The sequence below is a fragment of the Theropithecus gelada genome, chromosome 8, assembly GCF_003255815.1.
Source record: "Theropithecus gelada isolate Dixy chromosome 8, Tgel_1.0, whole genome shotgun sequence".
Lineage (NCBI taxonomy): Eukaryota > Metazoa > Chordata > Mammalia > Primates > Cercopithecidae > Theropithecus > Theropithecus gelada.
In genome coordinates, this window is record NC_037676.1 from 135,287,920 (window position 1) to 135,307,545 (window position 19,626).

General features: G+C 44.1%; 1 protein-coding gene across 1 annotated transcript in view; it reads left to right on the forward strand.

Moving 5' to 3' along the window:
• TG (thyroglobulin) overlaps positions 1-19,626 on the forward strand; it is a 275,204-nt gene that overhangs the window by 134,808 nt on the left and 120,770 nt on the right. The window contains exons 36-37 of the mRNA XM_025393976.1: positions 14,612-14,746; positions 16,239-16,403. Of these exons, the coding sequence (XP_025249761.1) occupies positions 14,612-14,746; positions 16,239-16,403 (300 nt within the window). The remainder of the gene's footprint in view (positions 1-14,611; positions 14,747-16,238; positions 16,404-19,626) is intronic.

Genomic DNA, 19,626 nt, shown 5'->3' on the forward strand with positions numbered 1-19,626 from the left:
TGGAGACTGGAAATGTCCATTGGGTTAGTCATGAAGAGTCCTTTGAAAATTCAGTGGATTAGCTGGGCGTGGTGGCTCACACCTGTAATCCTAGCACTTTAGGAGGCCGAGGCGGGTGGATCACAAGGTCAGGAGATCGAGACCATCCTGGCTAACACGGTGAAATCCTGTCTCTACTAAAAATGTTTTAAAAAATTAGCCGGACATGGTGGCAGACACCTGTGGTCCTAGCTACTCAGGAGGTTGAGGCAGGAGACTGTCGTGAACCTGGAAGGTGGAGCTGGCAGTGAGCCGAGATTGTGCCACTGCACTCACTCCAGCCTAGGCGACAGAGCAAGACTCCGTCTCAAAAAAAAAAAAAAAAAAAAAAAAGGAAGAAAATTCAGTGGAGTAAAGAGGAAGGAAACTCAACAGTAGTGATTTGAGGAAGTAGAAACTACAAACTTTTCCAAAGCATCTTGGCTATGAAAAGTCAGAGAAGAAGATTGACAGCTAAAAAAAAAAAAAAAAAAATTGTGGAACATTAGCTGGTAATCATGTTTCAGTTACAGACTACTTGTGACAATGAATTAAAAATAGTATGCTCCACCGTATATATCAAATTTTCCCTATATTTTTTAGGGAAATGGGTCACCTGAAACCCAGACCATGAGATGAGGAACTTTGGGTTAAAGTGTTGTTCTTACGAGGGGGATATTTCAGCATGTTTTTACGCAAAAAGTAAAGTGTCGGTGTTGAGGGACACACTAAAGTTATAGGAAGAATGGGAGTGGGGCTGGGTTGGGGGTAATTGGTAGATGGAGGCCTCTGAAGGCATGAGGAAGAATGAGCTCTAGAGCACAGATGGAAGGATTGACTTCCAACGGACACCCTTCTTCTGTATTAGGAGAAATCAAGAGGGAAAGATGCAATGGCTTATAGAGGGGGTGAGGGGGAAGGAAGCTGAAGGAGATATTGACAGATGGCCCCTCTTTGCTCTGGGAGGCCAGAAGTCAGGCACTGGCTGAGAGCAGAAGGGGATGGATGAGGTCTAGGCCTGAGAATGGCAAGCACTGAAAACAGTGGCTGCAAGGAATGGAAGAGAGGGGACCAATTGATCAAACTGTGCCAGGGATCAGTTGAAGCTGAAGGTCCACAAGTTGTAAAGGCACCTGTGTGTTCAGCTGTGGCCATGGGAAATTTCTTCGGCCATGCTCAGCAGACTGAGACAAGCTGCAGGGAAAGACAGCCCATTGGGTTAGTCCCATTGGGAGGAAGAGAATTGAGGACATTGCTTAAAGGGAAGCTGAGATAATGGACCAATGGGAGGTCTTGGTTGGATGATGAACCAGTGAGAATGGATACCATGGAGTGAGTGGGAGAATAGAAATCACAGTGAAATTAAAGAGCTGGTGTGAGTGGGCTAAAGTGTGAATGTGCTGGAAAGAAAGGAAACTGTGGTCCATATCAGCAAGTGCTTGCTTAGGAAAACTACAATTTAAATGGTGATGGAATTCATTGCCATGGCAGGGTTTGGGGTGTGATCATGGAGGCAATTGGCTGTAATGGGGTGGAAATGAAGGTCTCTGGTATTGAAGCAGACAAGAAACTGAGACCAGAGTTTCAAACGGGCTTCTACTCTCCCTAAGATGATGAAACCACTCAGGATTTTAGCAGGATTTGGAGTGGCAATGGACTTGAGGAGTATGGGAGAATCACCAGGCATTCTCAGTTAAGGATCATGAGAAGGACTAGAAGTTTTCATTGTCAGAGGGTTGGGATCCCAGGAACCAGGACTGTGGCCCAGAGTGAAGGAGGGGACATTACAGTCATGGTAAGGACCCTGGTTTCTGGGACACAGAAGGCTGGGGAAGGATGAGACAGGTTCAGGGGGTAGCAGTGCAACAACGTGAGTTGGTTTCAGAGAGAAGGGTGAGCAGTAGTCTGGACCAGAGTGAGAAAGACCAAGATGGTGCAGAGAGGACAGGTGGGCTGGCATTCTGCTTTTTGACTCGGGGAAGGTATGTGGTTACTGCCCTTTCATCCTATCAAATAAGAATAATTTTTTTAAAAACTAGAATCTATTCTCCTCGTTATTTTGCAAAAGGACATTCATTTCCCCAGTTAGGAAGGACCACTATCAGCAGGTCATAAAATTACAATATTTTGCCTTCCAGATGGCATCCCTTATATTGCTCCTTATTCCTGGAAAAAGCACACAAACTCCCTGTCAAGCTGCCAGTAGGATTTTTGGTTCCCACGTGTGGACTCCCCACCCACTGAGGTGCATAACGACTGGGTTCATGCTGTGTCTCATATCTGCCTTCTGGGTCAGAGGTCAGAAAACTGCAGCCTGCAGCCTGCAGCCTGTTTTTGTGTAGCCTAGGAGTGAAGAATAGTCCTATCACATTTTTAAAGGGGTGCAAAAAAATAGAAGAATATTCAGCTGGGAACAAATGTGGCTGGTGAGGCCTACAATATTTACTATCTGGCTCTTTACAGAAGAAGCTCACTGACCCCTGTCCTGAAGGCTTGCATCTTCTCTGTCCTTCCTTCTGTGTCCCTCAATCATTTATGTGGGTCTTTTCTGGTCCTCCTGGGTCACACAACCAGACCTACATCCCCCTGTGGGACCATCTTGATGTGACAGCATTTCTTTCCAGGAAGATGAGGGGGTAGCAACTGTAACATCACTATTATTAATATTCACTCTTAATATTAAATTTTGGTTGAAAAAGCCGTGTTTTACAAGTGACGGCAAGGATGCCATCTTGCATTCAACAATGCAGACAGTGGCGAGAGCTCAGGCTCTGCAGGTTGATGTATGGGAGGTCAAATCCTTAACAAATGTTAGTGAGTGTGGCAGTGCCAAGCAGTTTGCAGGCATTGCATGGCTCCATTCAGCCTTGAGCCTGTGCCCAGAGCTTCCTGATTTATCATGCCGTGGCACACACAGGAGATGTTGACAACTGCATGACTCATTGGGGTAAGCAGATGGGAAGATGGGACCAACCCTAGCTCCCTCCACCCCTTGCCCTCGCACAGGCTGGAAGGATCAGTAGCAAACTGTGACTCTTGCTGTATGAGAAGCTCTGCTTTACAGTTCAGGTGGTAAAACTGTTTCTGTTCACAATTTAAAACAAAAGACCAATAATTGAGACTTAGAGTATAATTTACTCCAAGTCACAGAGCTGGCAGGAGGCAGAGCTGGGATCTGGCCAGGCAGTGTCCCAGAGTGGTCCTTCCTTAAAACGTGCAATGCCACCTCTTAGAACAGGAGTGACCAGAAGAGCCACATTGGACAGCTGCATGTGGATGCAAGGAGACAGCACATGGAGCACATTGCATTCTGTCTGCGCTGCTTTGTACAGGAGATACTTCAACCCTATGAGCCATTTGAATATGTGCATGCGATAGGGTGGGAAGTATCAGTACGATGAGCATTTTATGCTGGAGAGCAGCACTGGGGCAGAGCAGGCCCTCTGTGAATCAGTGAGTGGATGCTCTCACCGAGTGCACACTCATTCTGTTACTTGGCTGCAGCTGCCATAATGAAGTACCACGAACTGAGTAGCTTCAACAACAGACATCATTTTCCCACAGCTCTGGAGGCTGCAAGTCTGGGATCAAAGTGTAGACAAGGTTGATTCCTTCCAAGATCCCTGTGGGAAGGATCTGTCCCCAGCCTCTCCCCTTGGCTTGTAGGTGGCACCCTCTCCTTGCACCTCTTCACTCCATCTTCCCTCTTTGCAAGTGTCTTTATCAAAATTTCCCTTTTTATTAAGGACACCAGACCACCATTGGATTAAGGCCTACTCTAATGAACTCACTTTAACTTGATTATGTCTGTTAAGAGTCTATCCCAAATAAGGTCACATCCTGAGGACCTAGGGGTCAGGACTGCAATGTATGAATTTTGGGGGGACACAGTTCAACCCATGACACCTACTGTCACTCCTCTGCTAAGCACTGAGTTGCAGAGTTAAAGATGAAAGTGTGCTCACTGAAGAGCTCAAAAGTAGGTATTTGGGGCTGAATGGAGAGGTCACGATGTCTGGGTATTTTTCTAGGGTTTTGAATGTTAAAAGAGGCCCAGGGGTGTCTGCTGCAAGTGTAAAGAATTTCTCCTGGAGAAATGCTGAACCAACCAGCAGCTCTCCTCCCATTTTCATTCTGCAAATAATCACAAAATTACAAGGGTGTCTTTATTTTGTCTTCTTTTCCTTCTGTTATCAAAGGAACATCTGGTTTTTGATAAATGCTGTTAAGGACAAATATAGGCCACTATGACGTGGTTCTCACTTGAATAATGGTCTCTGGTGAGAAAGCAGGATATCTCAATGTGGTCTCCGTCCGATGACGACAGGCTGAGATGTGCATTGGGCTCTTCCTTCCAGCAAGTGCCCTGTGTCCATACAGGCCTCCAAGACAGCTTCCAGTCGCTTCTATTCTGCGTATCACAGGGATCATGAAGGTTTTCTGGGGCCTGAAAGGCTTTTCCTGCCTGAAAGTTTCAGAATGTCATGGTTTACCCCAGCCAGCCTGTGCAGGTGTGGAAACCGCCGCTTCTATTTCCCAGCTGTTCCATATGCAGAAGCAATCACTTGATGAGTACTGAGGAGCTGAGAGAAATTCCTCTTGGTTTTGATTGCGAGAAGAAGGGTGAGGATCCTGAAGGCTTTTGGATGCCTTAGAGCTTAGACTCACTGTTATCTTTATCCTTGATGAGTCCTAAGAAAGTCATGCGATCTTTTTATATACTCAATGGGATGGGGCTGTGATTATTTTAACTTTGGAGACAGTGTCAGACATTTGCTACTGTTTGACATTTCTGCCCTTGGATCTGATACAAAAATGCTTGGAGGCACTATCCACCTGTTTTTCAAATGAGAAAGGCAATGGCCAGAGCAGAAGCTCACCTGTGGTTACCTGCCAGCGAGCGGCAGACCTCTGCCTGCGGGGTGCATGTAGCCCCACAGTGATGTGTAATTTTTTTGGCCATTTTTAATGTAAATTATTTTATTTCTTCCATGATGATTTAATGGGGCTATCTTTAAACCAGTACAAACATTTCATAAATAATATCTGGCCACTTTCTAAGCAATTAATTTGTTGCTCAATAAGCCACTTCACATCTTTCAGCAAGAAATACATTAAATTTGAATAGCGAAGACATTACACAATAAATTCAGACACAATTAAAATTCGCTTTAAATATTTCTCTGGGGGAGAGGACATCACACTTCTACTCAATGAAGAGAAACATTTTTACAGTCTGAGGTCTTTTACTTTATTTTAACACCTACTATGCCATGAACTCACAGGGAATAGGTTCCAGCAGCTCTGGCCCTTCCCACTGGTTCTCACACAGTGTGCTTCCCTGGGTGGAGCAAGCTGGCGTTTCAGTTGAGCCCAGGTACCTTTCTCTTCGGCTTCTTTTTCTGATCATTTTCCTTCATGTGTTTCAAGAAGCTATCTTGACTCCCAGAGTGCTTAATGTGCTCAATACTCACATTAATTCTCTTGTCAAGACTCATGCCCTTGTTCGCTTGCAACAGTGCCAGCAGTACACTGGGGAACACTGTAAACTCTTCCAGTTTTGCCATGGGAACTCCTGTGGGGCATTCCTTTTTAAACAGTGCCCATTCCCTTGATGTCGACAATATCACCTTTCTTACAGACTCACCTATACCTGGCCAAACGGACAACTCCATGTTTTCCAAAAGGCCTGGAGAACATACTGAGTGCCTCTCCTCTTTCCCTTTGTGTTTGTCATTTTGGCTAATTACTGGAAGATGGTGGTTCCAGCTGAAAGGCTTTTTGGCAGTTTTTAACAGCTGAAAACAAACCTTGAAATAAACATTTTCTCCTTTGATGTCTGGGAAGGAAGAAATTAAAAAACAAAGAGAAGAAAGGAAATGAAGGAAGGAGGGAGGAAGGAAGGATGGAGGAAAGAGGGAAGGAAGGAAGGAGAATTAAAAATGATTCTCTATCAGTGGAAAATTTCAAATATATTCTAGCATAACTTTTTTTCTACTTAGTATCCATTAAAAAAGGGAATCATTGTGGAATGATTAAATCAATCAAATGAACGTATCCATCCCTCGGATACTTTTTTGTTTTGTGGTGAGAACATTTGAAATTGATTCTCTTAGTAGTTTTGAAATGTGCAATATGTTAACTATAGTCACTGTGCTGTGCAATAGATCTCAAAAAAGTATTCTTCTGCATCATATACACATATCATAACCTCATATTATACCCCATAAATATGTATAATTATAATTTTTCAGTTAAAAATAAAAATTAAGCTTTAAAAAAGGGGATATGGTGCTTTCTAGAAAGGAATAGAAGTGCCTCCATGTCACCCAGAGGCCTGCCCATGCGGAGGCTGCAGCCGTGCTGCCTCCAGGTTGTGGGGTGACCCAAGCTGCCTCCTGCCTCTTTGCTGCCCCATCATCCCTCCCAGACCCTTCCTTCTCCTCTGCCCCTGTCCCCCCAGCAGCTCTGTTTTGCAGCGGGATATCACCACATAGGGCTGTCCTGGGTGCAAATACTGACTTGCTGCCTTTCAGCTGTTTGGTCTTGGGCAAAGTCAGTGGCCCTCTGTGAACCTCACTTTTCCCTCCTATAAAATAGGGTTAGGACTGTTCATCTCAATGGAGTACCATTAGGTGGAACCAGATAATCTTTACATGACTTTTCAAGCACTTCCAGCCTGCTAAACAGACAGTAGCATTCATTGCTAGTCTATCTGGTAACAGAGGAAAAAGGCTGTGTGACCTTGATGAGTCTTTCTTCCTTGAGGGCCACTGTTGCTCTTCTGCCCATGGAAGGGGCAGGGCCTCTTACTTCCAAGGGCATGTTCTCCTCCAAGGTCATAGGGCCTGCTGGTGAGCTACTCGTGCTCACTGAAAGAGTCACCAAGACCTTTAACCACCATGCTGTGGGGCTGGATAAGGGCTGGGAAGGTGCCTATTAGCTGCTGGGAATGAGGGCTGATCTGTCAATTACCACCTCAATGAGGAGGTCCAAGACTATAGCACAGCAGAAGAAAAGCACAGTCCCTGTGCCCTGCTGGTAGGACCTCAGCTGAGTTCTGCCCTGTGACCTGGGGCTACCTCTATAACCTTGGGGGTGCCTCTGTAACCCTGGGGGTGCGTCTGTGACCTTGAGTGATGCCTCTGTAACCTTAGATGGTGTGTCTATGATCTGGGGGAGTATCCTGTGGTCTTTCCTCCAGTGCCTCAGTGTACCCCTCTGTTATGAAGATCAATGCAAGTTAACATAAGTCACTGAAATTACATAGTAAATCGATGTTGTTTTCACTTCTGATTGTGTGTTGTGTTTGGTGAGTGGGTGAGAGTAGGGGGCACCCAGGACCACCCTGTAGAAGTGGAGGGTTGCAATGCAGCTGGAGTGACCGACCCTGCCAACCACAGGTCGGCCTGGTACCCTGGAGGACCATAAGTGGTGAGTGCTGTGACTAGATGCGATGTTAGAATGATTATCCCAGCACCAGCATGAGAATGGCCTGAGCGGACTGAGACTCATGATCAGGAGGCCCTTATTTGGAGCCTATGTGGTAACTGCAGTGAAACTGATGAGGCCAGAACCAGGTGGAAAAGAAAAAGACAGTTCCCAGAGGGGCTGAGCACGTAGACTCCACTGGGAGGAGGCAGCAAGGATGATAGGTTTTCTGGATTGGACAATGGAGCGAGTGGTGGAAACATTCCCTGAGGAAAGAAAGAACACGATGTAGGAGTGAAAAGGAGCACTGGGGGACAGTAATGGCTTCATTTTGGGACATGCTAAGCTCGTGAAACCTTGAAACGCTGATGTTCATAGATGTTGCTGCAATTCAGCAGCAAGTTTCCCGCGCAAACTGAGGCCCTGCCCATGGCAGTGGCAGACACACTACACAGGAGGTGAGAGACTGTGGAGGCCCTCCTGGGCAGGAAGCAAGCTGCCCTGGGACAGGGGGACAGGGGGACAATGGGACGAGGGGAGGAGGGATCGGGTGGAAGTCAGGAGTGAGATACTTGGTGGGGATATCACTGGCAGTAGTTTGGGCTCCTGTGCCCCTTAAAGAACACCCCTGGTACTTCCATCCAGGCTGAGAGCCCCATCATTTTGAAATGACGGTGTCCAAACTGCATCAGGAGCCAAGTAGCTTGACCCAGAGATGGTGAGGGTGGCTGTGTTTGCTGAGTATTTCCCCTGGGCAGCAGCTCACATCTAGTAACTCATTCATTTGTGGTTATGACCCTAGGAGAGACGGTCTCTTAATATCCCCATTTTACAGGTGAGGAAACTGAGGTTCAGGGAAGGGGAGTGGTTTGCCCAAAGTCACACAGCGTGATCTGGCTGCTTTACTGTGTCTCATTTTTGACATACACTCATAGCCAATTGTTAGTGTCAGCTGCTGGGTGTATTCAACTCTTCTCTGGTTTCTGGCAATATAAGGGGACCCTGACGTTATTCTCTAACCAGCGTTGGCTCCCGGGGAGGTGCACAGAGGGCTGTGTGGTCTCATACCACTAGGGAGCATGCCAGTGAGCATGGAGGGGCATCTCTTCTTACCAGGCAGGACAGTTACTCTGCAGGAGCCAACCTGTTTGGCTTTCCTCTTGGCTCACCTCTCCCTCCTACTCCATCTTCTCCCTGCTCTGGAGGAAAAGGACTCCTTTCCTGAGGCCTGGATCCAGGGGCCTCAGAGCAAAGGTGCTGATGGATTAATTTACCCCACAAAGGCAACGGTCCATGTGTCATCTACTGAGAGGCGTTATGCTTATTAGAGATCATGAACAAGGGCAATACGTAACCCAAAGATCTTTAAGATTAGAGTTGCTCAGAGTAGTTAAGGGACTTGCCTGAGGACAACATGTCAAGCTGAGTAAGGTTTAGAACTCAGAACTGTCTCTTCACTAGCCTAAGCTGTGTCTCCAGCAACCATGGCCAAAACAAAACCAAAACCAAAAAGGATATCTTAGAGACCACAGTCATTTTCAAACTTGGATGTGTGTCAGAATCACCAGGAAAGTTAATAGACTACAGAGGCCCAGGCTCTTTGACGTGAAAACTGGGCCTGGACTTTGGAATTTTTGTCACATTTCTCAAGAGAATCTGATGCTCACCCAAGTTCGAGAACTACGATGGACGGTAAGAATCGTCTTGTTTTGGCTTCTTAGACTGTTTTTCCAGGCTGCCACCTTTGGCTGTCAGGTACAGTCCTGAAGTGTCAAAGGAGGCCTGTAAACAGTTGTTGAATGAATACACAATTGAAAGAACAAATATACACAGCTGACTTAGTTAATATCACAGGTTCCCAAACTACAGCCCTGTGGAGGCATATACTTGCTAGACCGGAACGTAGTTTTGGTACTGTTTTCAAAGTAACCATGCAACAAAGAGCCTATTAATATTATGAATAGTCAGTTTTATTTTGATATTAGTAGAAAAGTCGGTAGACTTAAACAGGAAAAACTAGATAGACAAATAATTTAAAAGACGAAATGTTAATTTTTTAGTTGTAGGTGTTTTGAATCATGATTTCAGTCTTGAATTTTTTAATGTGATTTGGCCTGTGGTTTTAAAATGTGTATTAGAATGGGCCATAACCCGTAGTTGGTTGGAATCTCAGAAAACCTGGCACGTTTTAAAGTTTGAGAATTTTATTTTGGCCATTTTCATGTTAATTTTTTTTAAGTAAACTCCTGTCACCCAGGGAGATGTTTGTTGGAGTGTTGACTGGAAGTTGGCTGTCTGGTGTTTTGTTGTTTTAGTTTGGGATGGTTTATTTTTTATTGCAAGAGTTTAGTAAAGCAGGCAGAGTTTAAAAGACAGAGCCTTTTTAATTTAGGCCTTTAAAATTATGTACTTTATTTTTATGCTAAATCTGAAATGTCATGGGACTGGAGTAGAGCTGGAAGGAGGAGTAAGACCTGGAGAAGGGGGAGGAGAGACGGGGATGGAAGAAAACACAAGAGTTGACTTTGTACGTTTTTTTATGTGTTTTTAATTTTTTTTTTTAAGTTTATGGAGTCCTTTTGTTTCCATTGAATATGTAGATCAATTAGTTTGGAGATTTTTTTACAAGGCTTTTGTTGTGCCCATTAAAGTCTTTAATTTTTCTTGGGCCAAATATTGTTACATAGACCAAAAATATAGCCAGATAGACAAACAAAAACTAGAATTAGACCAGATTGAGTATTTTAGTGGATGCAGAGTTTTAGTGTTAGCTTCATTTTTGGAGAACTCAAGTCTAAATTTTATTTGGGACTCTACCCTGATCAGGATTTGTTTTAGGATGGAACTCAAACTTATAATTTTAGACAAGGATAGAACTTTATAATTTTAGACTATAAAAACAGGACTTGAGTTTATAATTTTTATGATGGAATTAAAGACAATTAAAGGCGTAGGCATATATTAATGAGATATTTATTGGAAAGATGTCTAATTTAGAAGTTCTTTTTTTTTTTTTTTTTTTTTTTATTAAGGAAAGTAGTGTCAAGGGAGCCTGAAGTATTGTGACAGAGAACTAGGAATCTTCTAGTCGAATCCTTAGACAAAGCAGTCTAGGTGGCCACTCTGGGTCAATAAAGGGGGCCCATACCCCACTAAGAGGATAGAATATCTTGAACCAGTTTTGTCTCACCCACATCTGTGAGTTTTATTGATGGTGAGTTTAGTAAGGTGTCCTGTTAGAAAATATAAACACATAACTAAATAGCTTTTCTCTATGTCAACAATAACCATTTTGAAAATATAATGGAATAATACCACATTCTATTTTTAATGGCATCAAATATTAAGAATGCTATTAAAGAACATTCAAATTAAAATTTTTTCTCTCAAAATTAGTGTTTAACTTTGAGATCATTCCAAGTAACAACCTAATGGAGTTTTCTCGAACATTGAAATGGTAAATTTTATCCAAAAGAATGAATATCCAAGGAGATCTTTTATAAAACAAAATAATGTGGAGAGACTTTCATCATTTGATGATAAAATACAGAGTGACTATGGTTTAAGCAGGATGGGGGTAGAGCCAGGATCTGCAAAGAAATTTATGGAAAAGGAGAAACACCCACCAAAATAAATTCCCTTATAGATAAGTACTTATGATGCAATAAGCATACATTTTGAATTAAATGAGAGATTATATTTTAAAATAAATGACACTAGCATTGCAATCTATGAACTAAAAATAGAAAAATGAAAAAAATAAAAATGAATCAATAAACCATAGACTCTGCTTTTTAGGAAAAGGCACTTTGGGTGAGCTTGGAAGCTGCTACCACCTCATTCCTCTGGAGGGGAAGTCTGTGATGTACTAACTCTGGGTTCTGTACCTGCAAGAGCTGGCTCCAGCCCTAGCTGGCACCCACTTAATTAGCCATGCTAACACTGGCTAAGCCGATTGGCTAAGCAAAAGGGTGTATTACTGGACCATCTGTTTCCTTGTCTGTAAACTTGGACAGTGACAGTACCCACCTCATTGGTTATCGTGAATACTAAATGCAGCAGTGTTGCAAGTTCCTAGCAAATAGTAAACTCTCACAAAGTGCTACCAAGAGCCCCAACTTTCCTGCTTCATCATCATTCTGCCTCCACAAAGAGTTTGTTCTCAGAATTTCCATGAGATGCTTGTGGACCTCCCAGATGTTGGATTCTGCACAAAAGCAGTGGCTCCTTCAGGGGTTCATGCAGGCCTGGGGACAGTGGCAGGTGGAGGGCATGGCAGGACTTGGCTCCGGGCCCTGGAATGGCGACAGATGAACTGGCTTTCACTCGGAGATGAAATTCACTCTTTAATTATAGTGCTTTCTCCCAGACATCAACCTAAACACGGAGTGTGGCCAAAGCTTCCATTTTAAGACCATAATTGGTGAGTCTATCCCTAAAACCCTTTCATAGAGCCTCTCTAAAATTGCAGTGTTCTCACTCTCTAAAAATATGCAGCTCAGTTTGGTGCCATTGCAAAAATGCCCCTTATATTGACCATGAAAATAGCAACATGTGGAGGATGCTTAAGAAAATGAAAACCCAGCATCTCTTGCAGTCAATCCAGGTCCCAAGTTCAGGAAGACTCAGCTCCTGAGTGTTAGGATGGTACCCACTGCTCCAGGACAGAGTATGGAGGTTTACCTTCCTCTTGCCAGGCCTGTGTGAAACTGGTTACATTATTTGGCAACTTCTCTGGATAAATCTTTTCTCTCTCTTATTTTTTCTTTCTTGTTTTTATGTAAAAAAGTATAGACATGTCATAGACTGAATGCTTGCATCCTCCTCAAATTTATATGTTGAAACCCTAACCTCCAGTGGGATGTTGTTAAAAGGTGGGGCCTTTGGGTGCTGATCAGGGTGGAGAGCCTTCATGACGGGGTTCGTGCCCTTCTAAGAAGAGGCAACAGAGGGCTAGCTTGCTCTTTCTGCTCTCTGCCATGTGATGATACAGCAAGAAGACAGCTATCCATCAACCAGAAAGAGGGCCCCACCAAGAACCCAATCATGTTGGTCCCCGCTTTCAAACTTCCAGCCTCCAAAACTGTGAGAAATAAATGTTTGTTGTTTAAGCCACCCAGTCTATGGTATTCTGTTATAGCAGCTTGAGCAACCAAAACATGGCACTAGATTGTTTTGCTACTTTATTTACCAGTCTAATTTTAGTGAACTCTCCACCAATGTGCTGGTTGTCAAAGACAGGTTTAAGATAAAAATTAGAAGCTTCCCTGTATAGCTAAGAGCATGGTGTTATCAAAGGCAAAGACCCTTTCATACCTGGGGATCATGTTCTGGAAAAGGTGCTCAGCTACGTAGGAAACTCAGACGGGATAGGAGGAGCATTGACTTAGAGCCAAGATGTCTAATTCTGTTCTGGCCTAGTTATTTTCCAGCTCCGTGTTCTGAAAAATGTCATATAACTTCTCTGAGTTTCTGACTCCTCATCTGTGAAAGAGGCACTAGAGCCCCTACCCAGCCCCTCATTTGGGTGCTGTCAGGATCAAACATGATGATGAAGTGAATATGGTTTGTAACCTTCAAAATCCTATGCTCGAGATCGCCATAGTGTTCTGCTAACACAAGGTAAATGCTACCAAATATTTATTAAAGGACACACTACTGTGGTCTTCTGGGAAAAGAAGCAAGAAAACAGGAAAGAAGAAAACACAAAAGAAGCAAGAAAGTGTGTGTATGTTAGAGAGAGAGATATATATATATTTTCTTTATTAATGATCACTGATGCCCCACTGAACATCTCTCCAGGGGTGTTCTGGAATCAGCACTTCCAAATGATCATGGAAGCCTATCTTGGGAGGCAGCCTTTCAGACTCTTCAGTGTTATTTGTGGAAAGTATGATATGTCCATTGACTAGACTCACAGTCCTTTGTCTCAGTGGAAACTTAAGTGGAAACTTAAGCCCACTCTTCAGAATCCCCCTCACTCAGTCTGGCTCTGGGCATGGCCCTTGCACCAGGTGGGATGAGCTCACCTCGTCACCTCTGCCCAAGCCATCTCTGTGGCTGCTACACCTGTGCTTCCCTCCCCTGTGTTGAGACAGCCATGTCCTATGTACAGGACTGGGGAGGCAGCACCGGAGAGCAGTTGAAGGGCACAAGCTTCACTAGATAGAAAGGCCAGCTCCAATCCTGTCCCACTGAGCAGGAACAGTGCCCTCACAAGCTGGTCATTTTAACCTCTTGTGTCTTATTTTCTTCATATTTAAAGGAAGATGTCTTCACTGGGGTTTTCTGAGAAACAGACTCTCAGATGGAGATTTGCATGCAAGAAGCTTGGTGCAGAGTGTGCTTGGGATATAGAAGGAAGTGAGGGGCAGGATTGGCCAGAGGAAGAAGAACTTTGATGCAAATCAAATGATCGCCCCACTGATCTTCCAGTGAGCTCTAAAGTTAGGCTGGCCCTTCAGATTTGTTCCTTCTTGAGGCTGGGGGTCCAAACATTTGTCTACCCACATGGACAGTGTTGGGATGCAGGCTATCTCTGGGGAAGGGGAGGCAGTTCTCTTAGATCAAAGGCAATTCTTGGAGAGAGACTCAGTTGGGAGCTGCCAGCCATCAGCTTAACAACAGTTAGGGAAATGAGAGCCTTGGTCCTGCGGTGGGGTCTCAGTCCTGCAGGGGGTCTGGAGGGCACCCCACAGTGTCCCCTACAGAAAGCAACTGATAGCAACTGATACAGTGTCTGTAAAGACCTGAACATAGTACCACATGATTAACCTGGTATGGCTGTTAGTATCGTTATTACCTGGTATTATTCTAACTGTTGCTTTGTAACAATTATATCATAATGTTTTTCTTTTCTTCTCAACTTCTATCCTATTCTACTATGAGCTGCTTAATAGAAACAGCCATGCTTTCTGTTTGTTTCGTTCTGTTTTCAACCTTTGTATTCCTAGGCTTGAGCACAGAGTTTGGCTCATTAATAATGTAATGAACACTTACTTGTAGAATGGAAAGACGGATCAAGCTATAGGATTGCACAGGAATGGAGACCATGAGGAGGATGCCCCTGAGGCTGCCTTTGGGGATATTGGGTAATACACGGCTGTCTTTATTACTCACCAGGTGACAACTGCATGTAACTGTCCCTTGCCTTCTCTCCTAGTCTCTCTGGACTCGTGGCAGTCCCTGGCCCTCTCTTCAGTGGTTGTTGATCCATCCATTAGGCACTTTGATGTTGCCCATGTCAGCACTGCTGCCACCAGCAATTTCTCTGCTGTCCGAGACCTCTGTTTGTCGGGTAAGGGGAGTTTCCAACCCCCAGGTAGGGTGGGACAAAACCTCACGCAAATGCTGCTCAAGATCCTCACCTTAGAAAAACACACGAGACACCACAATAACCTGGGATGCTTGGAAGTAAGGGATTAACCTGGGGAAGAAGACCTGGGTGAAGTTTCCTCATTACTCCACAGGGCAGCCAAGGTGTCCAAGGGAATATGCCAGCCAGAAGAGCAGGGACATAAACCCAGGTCAGAGGAAGATCAGAAGAAGGATCTAGTGGGTTAGTCTGAGGCAGAAAAGATGCACATGCATGGCAGCTCTGGCAGCTGACCCCAGATAGCAGGTGGGCTGTTGTGGTGAGGAGGAAGTACACTTGTCTGGCCAGTGGGATACAGCTAAGAGCTACTGTTTTGGTAAACCTCAAATTTTAGGAGACCTTTTTCAATGCAGTTGAATAACTTTTTAATAGGCAAAGTTGCCCACAGATGCATAATTCCTTTAGAGAGTTTTTGGTCATTGGTGGTATTTAAACAAAAGCTAGGTAACCACTTGATGGGAATGTTCTACAAAGAATTTTGGCTTCTGAAAGAGGCAGACATCAGATAACATTTATACCCTTGCCAAGATTCTAACCCCCTCTGAGGTTCTATGAATTCCATGAATCTCCTTCTCTGCAAGGTTGGATAATAATATTCACAAAGCTATGGATATCTTGCAGATTGGACCACCATGTACAGATATGCAGGTTATGCACTGCACATGTCTGGGTGGTACCATTCACAGAAATTGAGGTATAAATAGGGCCATTAGGCTGTCAACAACCTGACCAATCAAATGAAACAGCACTTTTTCAGAACTGTTCTTAGGACTGAGTGTCATATAGTTTAAATTGTCTAGTGCAGAACTTGACATGCGTGGGAAAGGGCATGGTCCCTGGTGGAACAGTCGGTATGGTGCCAGCTGAGGAGGCATTGAAGGACAGAAGAGGAAGACAGGGCTGAAGATAAAGCCTGGAGTATGGAGACCCTTGTTTGAGATAATCCTTAAGCCCATGAGGAGCCATGGAGATATATTAAGCAGGGAAATAACAAGAGCACATTTATAAATTAAATAAACAAAAAAGACCTTAATGCTGCATGGAAAGTAGATTGATCAGAGGGTTGGATTTCCCATTGCTACCATTTTATTTCCATCCCCTGGTACAGTGCTTAGGATTTATTGTAGTGCTCAAATAAATGAGTGATTGCATGGCTGATGAATGGATTCACGGATTCATGGATTCATGAATGCATGATTGGATGAAAGGATAGATGGATGGAAGAGTAGATGAGTGGGTGGGTGGATGGATGAATGGATAGATAGATGGATAGATTCATGGATGCATGATTGGATAGTAGGATGGATGGATGGAAGGGTGGATGAGTGGATGGTTAGATGGATGACTGGATGGATGCATGAGTGAAGTAACATCTCTGAGGCCCAAGCATCACTCTTCTCCCTCTTCTCTGCAGAATGTTCCCAACATGAGGACTGTCTCATCACCACTCTGCAGACCCAACCTGGGGCTGTGAGATGTATGTTCTATGCTGATACTCACAGCTGCACATATAGTCTGCAGGGCCAGAACTGCCGACTTCTGCTTCGTGAAGAGGCCACCCACATCTACCGGAAGCCAGGTAAGCCCAAGCCTATGCCTTTGCAGCCATCCTGGGAAACTGGGCCTGGCTGGAAGGGACTATTTAAACACCTGGTGAATTGGAGGACAGTGGCTTTTGTTGGCCAAAGTTCTGGGCTAGGTGGCACTCACCTGAGGTAGACTGAAGGAAGGTAGAAAAAATTCCTACTTCTGTATCACTTTTATTCATTTATTCCTTTGAGTTATAGAGCCATCTTGGTTTTGAGGAGTTTCTTAGTAAAATAACTAAAGAGCCCACTTTTTATTATGGTTTTATAGTTTAGAGAGATCTTTCACCGGCCTTATCTCATTTGGTCCTCACACTAATCCTGTGTGGTGGCAGGATAAGGGCTTTATCTCTGTCTTAGAAATCAGAAGGCTGTAGCCCAGAGAATTTAAGTTAACTCTGTGATTTCACACAGCTAGTGATGATGGAGCTGGAACTTGGAGCCAGATCACCTATCTTAACATACAATCCTCTCCCACAAAGCCATGCAGCCTAACTATCGCATCATAAACACTTTGGAGAGAGAAGCTGTTCCAGCTGAGTTTAGTTTTAAAACACATGTCAGATACTGTGTTTGTTCTGGGGCTCCAGGCAAGGCAAGAGGGAGCAGCCATAGATCCATCACTAAGTAAGACCGCTAAGAGCTGTAGAACAGGAAACAGGGACTGGGCATCTAGGGGGAGCCCCTCCCCAACTAGACATGTTTATTGAATGAAATTATTGACTGCTAAGTTGTTAGCTACATCTGCCATCTTGTCTTCTAGAGCAAGGTTCTACAACCATACTTTTCTGTTAACACTAATCAGCTGCTATTATAGCATAAAAGCAGCAATAAACAACATGTAAGCCAGTAGATGTGACTGTGTTCCAATAAAACTTTATTTACAAAACCAAGTAGCAGCAGATTTGGCCCTATGCTGTCCTAGAGCATTGACAGTCCTTTGGTTCTGTCTTGATGCCAGAGATATCTTCCTCTTCTGCCCCCTCCTCAACCTTAGCCTTCAGACCACAAGAGTGTCTTCCAGACCTGAGAATGCCTTGATTGCTATGTGATGAGCTGTCAGGCCTTCAATCGCAAGTCTTTCCTCTCTTTATCTGGACATTTATATTATTTAGTCAAGCTTTGTAGATTTTTTTTCTGAGACAGAGTCTCATTCTGTCACTCAGGCTGGAGTGCAGTCACACAGTCTCAGGTCACTGCAACCTCTGCCTCCCGGGTTCAAGCAATTCTCATGCCTTGCTGGGAATACAGATGCATGCCATGATGCCCAGCTAATTTTTGTATTTTTAATAGAGATAGGGTTTTGCCATGCTGGCCAGGCTGGTCTTGAACTCCTGGCTTCAAGGGATCCAACCGTCTCGGCCTCCCAAAGTGCTGGGATTATAGATTTTAACACTATATTTCACAACAGTGTAGCCAATCTGTGTGGTAGTTCTGCTGAAAAATGACTTAAATTGAGGTTTGAGTTCTGTAAAACACAAATTAGACTGCTTCTCTATTACTTCAGCATGACTAAAACTCAATAGGAAATGCTCACTTCCAAAAGAAGATGTGTGCACATATGCATCTACAGGTGTCTCAACTTTCACGCAGACATTATTTGTTTCCAGCTGATACACATGGCCACAGATAATTTTCTTAACCCAGGTAGTCACGCGGCCTCTGTGGGTATTCTAGAAAGAATCTATCATTTCTGCTAAAGAATTTGAAAGAGATAACCTCACATCTAACATTTTCCCCATGTTTGATCTCATTGAATTGGAGCTTCACTGGGCAGCCTCTGAAGGGAAGACTGAATACCACTGCCATGGGAAAGGAGGCCTGCATTCCCCGGAAATTCTTCAGCCTTTATATTTGTTCTGGCTTTGCTCCCGCCTGTGGATGATGCCACGTACATAAAATGTGGTTGTTTGCTGCATAGTAGAATGAGGTTCCAGCACTTCAGCAGCCACAGTCCTGAGTGCTTGCCCAAGACCCCTTGATTTATGATTGTGACAGGAAGTTTTGCGAGGAGGAACCGTGGGAGTAACATCAGCCTTGATTTGTGATTAAAGTCAGATTAAAAAACAGCAACTGTTCCTTTCCAGCCCAAGTTTCCATTTTGAGTTCTAACTCATATTCCAATGTTTCTGCAACAGAGAAGGCTTCATTTGCTCTTTTTTTCTTCTTTCTCTTTTTTTCTCTTCCTGTGTCCCCCCACCCCCACCAATTCCTTCCTTTTTTCCTTCCACTCATTCATTCATTCATTTACTTATGTGTTGGATTTCTGCCATTTTTCAGGCACTGGGCTTGGAACATTACAGGTATTATTATTTATTCCTGACATTGTTGTGTTGTAGGAGACACTGTTGTTCCCATTTCATAGGCAGAAAGACTGTAAAATTTTTCCAATAACTAGCTGTTCCATAAGCATAAAACCCAGATCTGCTTGACTCCTTAACCAATTCACCATGGTGACACTCAGTGACCTGGAAGTCAAGGACAGACATGATACCCAGGCTTCTCAACCTCAGAACCTGCTGACATTTGGGGCTGAAGCATTCTTTGTTGTATATGTGTGGGAGCAGTGGTTGTCCTGCCTACTGTAGGACGTGTAACAACAGCCCTGGCCTCTCCCACCAGATGTCAGTGGCATCTCTCCCTGACCCCTGTGACAGCCAAAAATGTCTCCAGATGTCGTCAAATGTCCCCTGTGAGCAAAATTACTTCCAGTTAAGAATCTCTATATGATACAAAGCTCCTGCAGAGTAGATGGACTTCTGTCTGCCTGTCCACCTCTTGGTCTGTCTGCAGGTCTGTCTGCCTCCTCTCTGCACTGTCTTGTTTAGTCACCACTGCAATAGATACATATTTTTATAGAAGGAGCTGCAGAGAAAGCAAAAAGGTTTTGTCTTTCAATCAGCCAAGAGTGGAATTGAGCAGACCAAATCTACATGTCAGAAATAAGAGACTTCTCACACACACTTGAAGTATCTCTCCATGAGTGTTCACTGCTTCCTTTGTGCAAGGCTTTGAGTCCTGTGTGGCATCAGACAGGCCTGTCTTAAGTTCCTGAAAACAGTACTTGGCACTGAGCCTGGGCCCAACAAAAGTTTGCCGGATCAACCGATGAATGAAAGAAAATGTCATCAAGGAAACCAGATAGGGCTACAGAAAAACCAATGAATGTCACTGGCGATTAGTGTTGCACGGAGCGGGGTGGGAAGCATGGCAGGT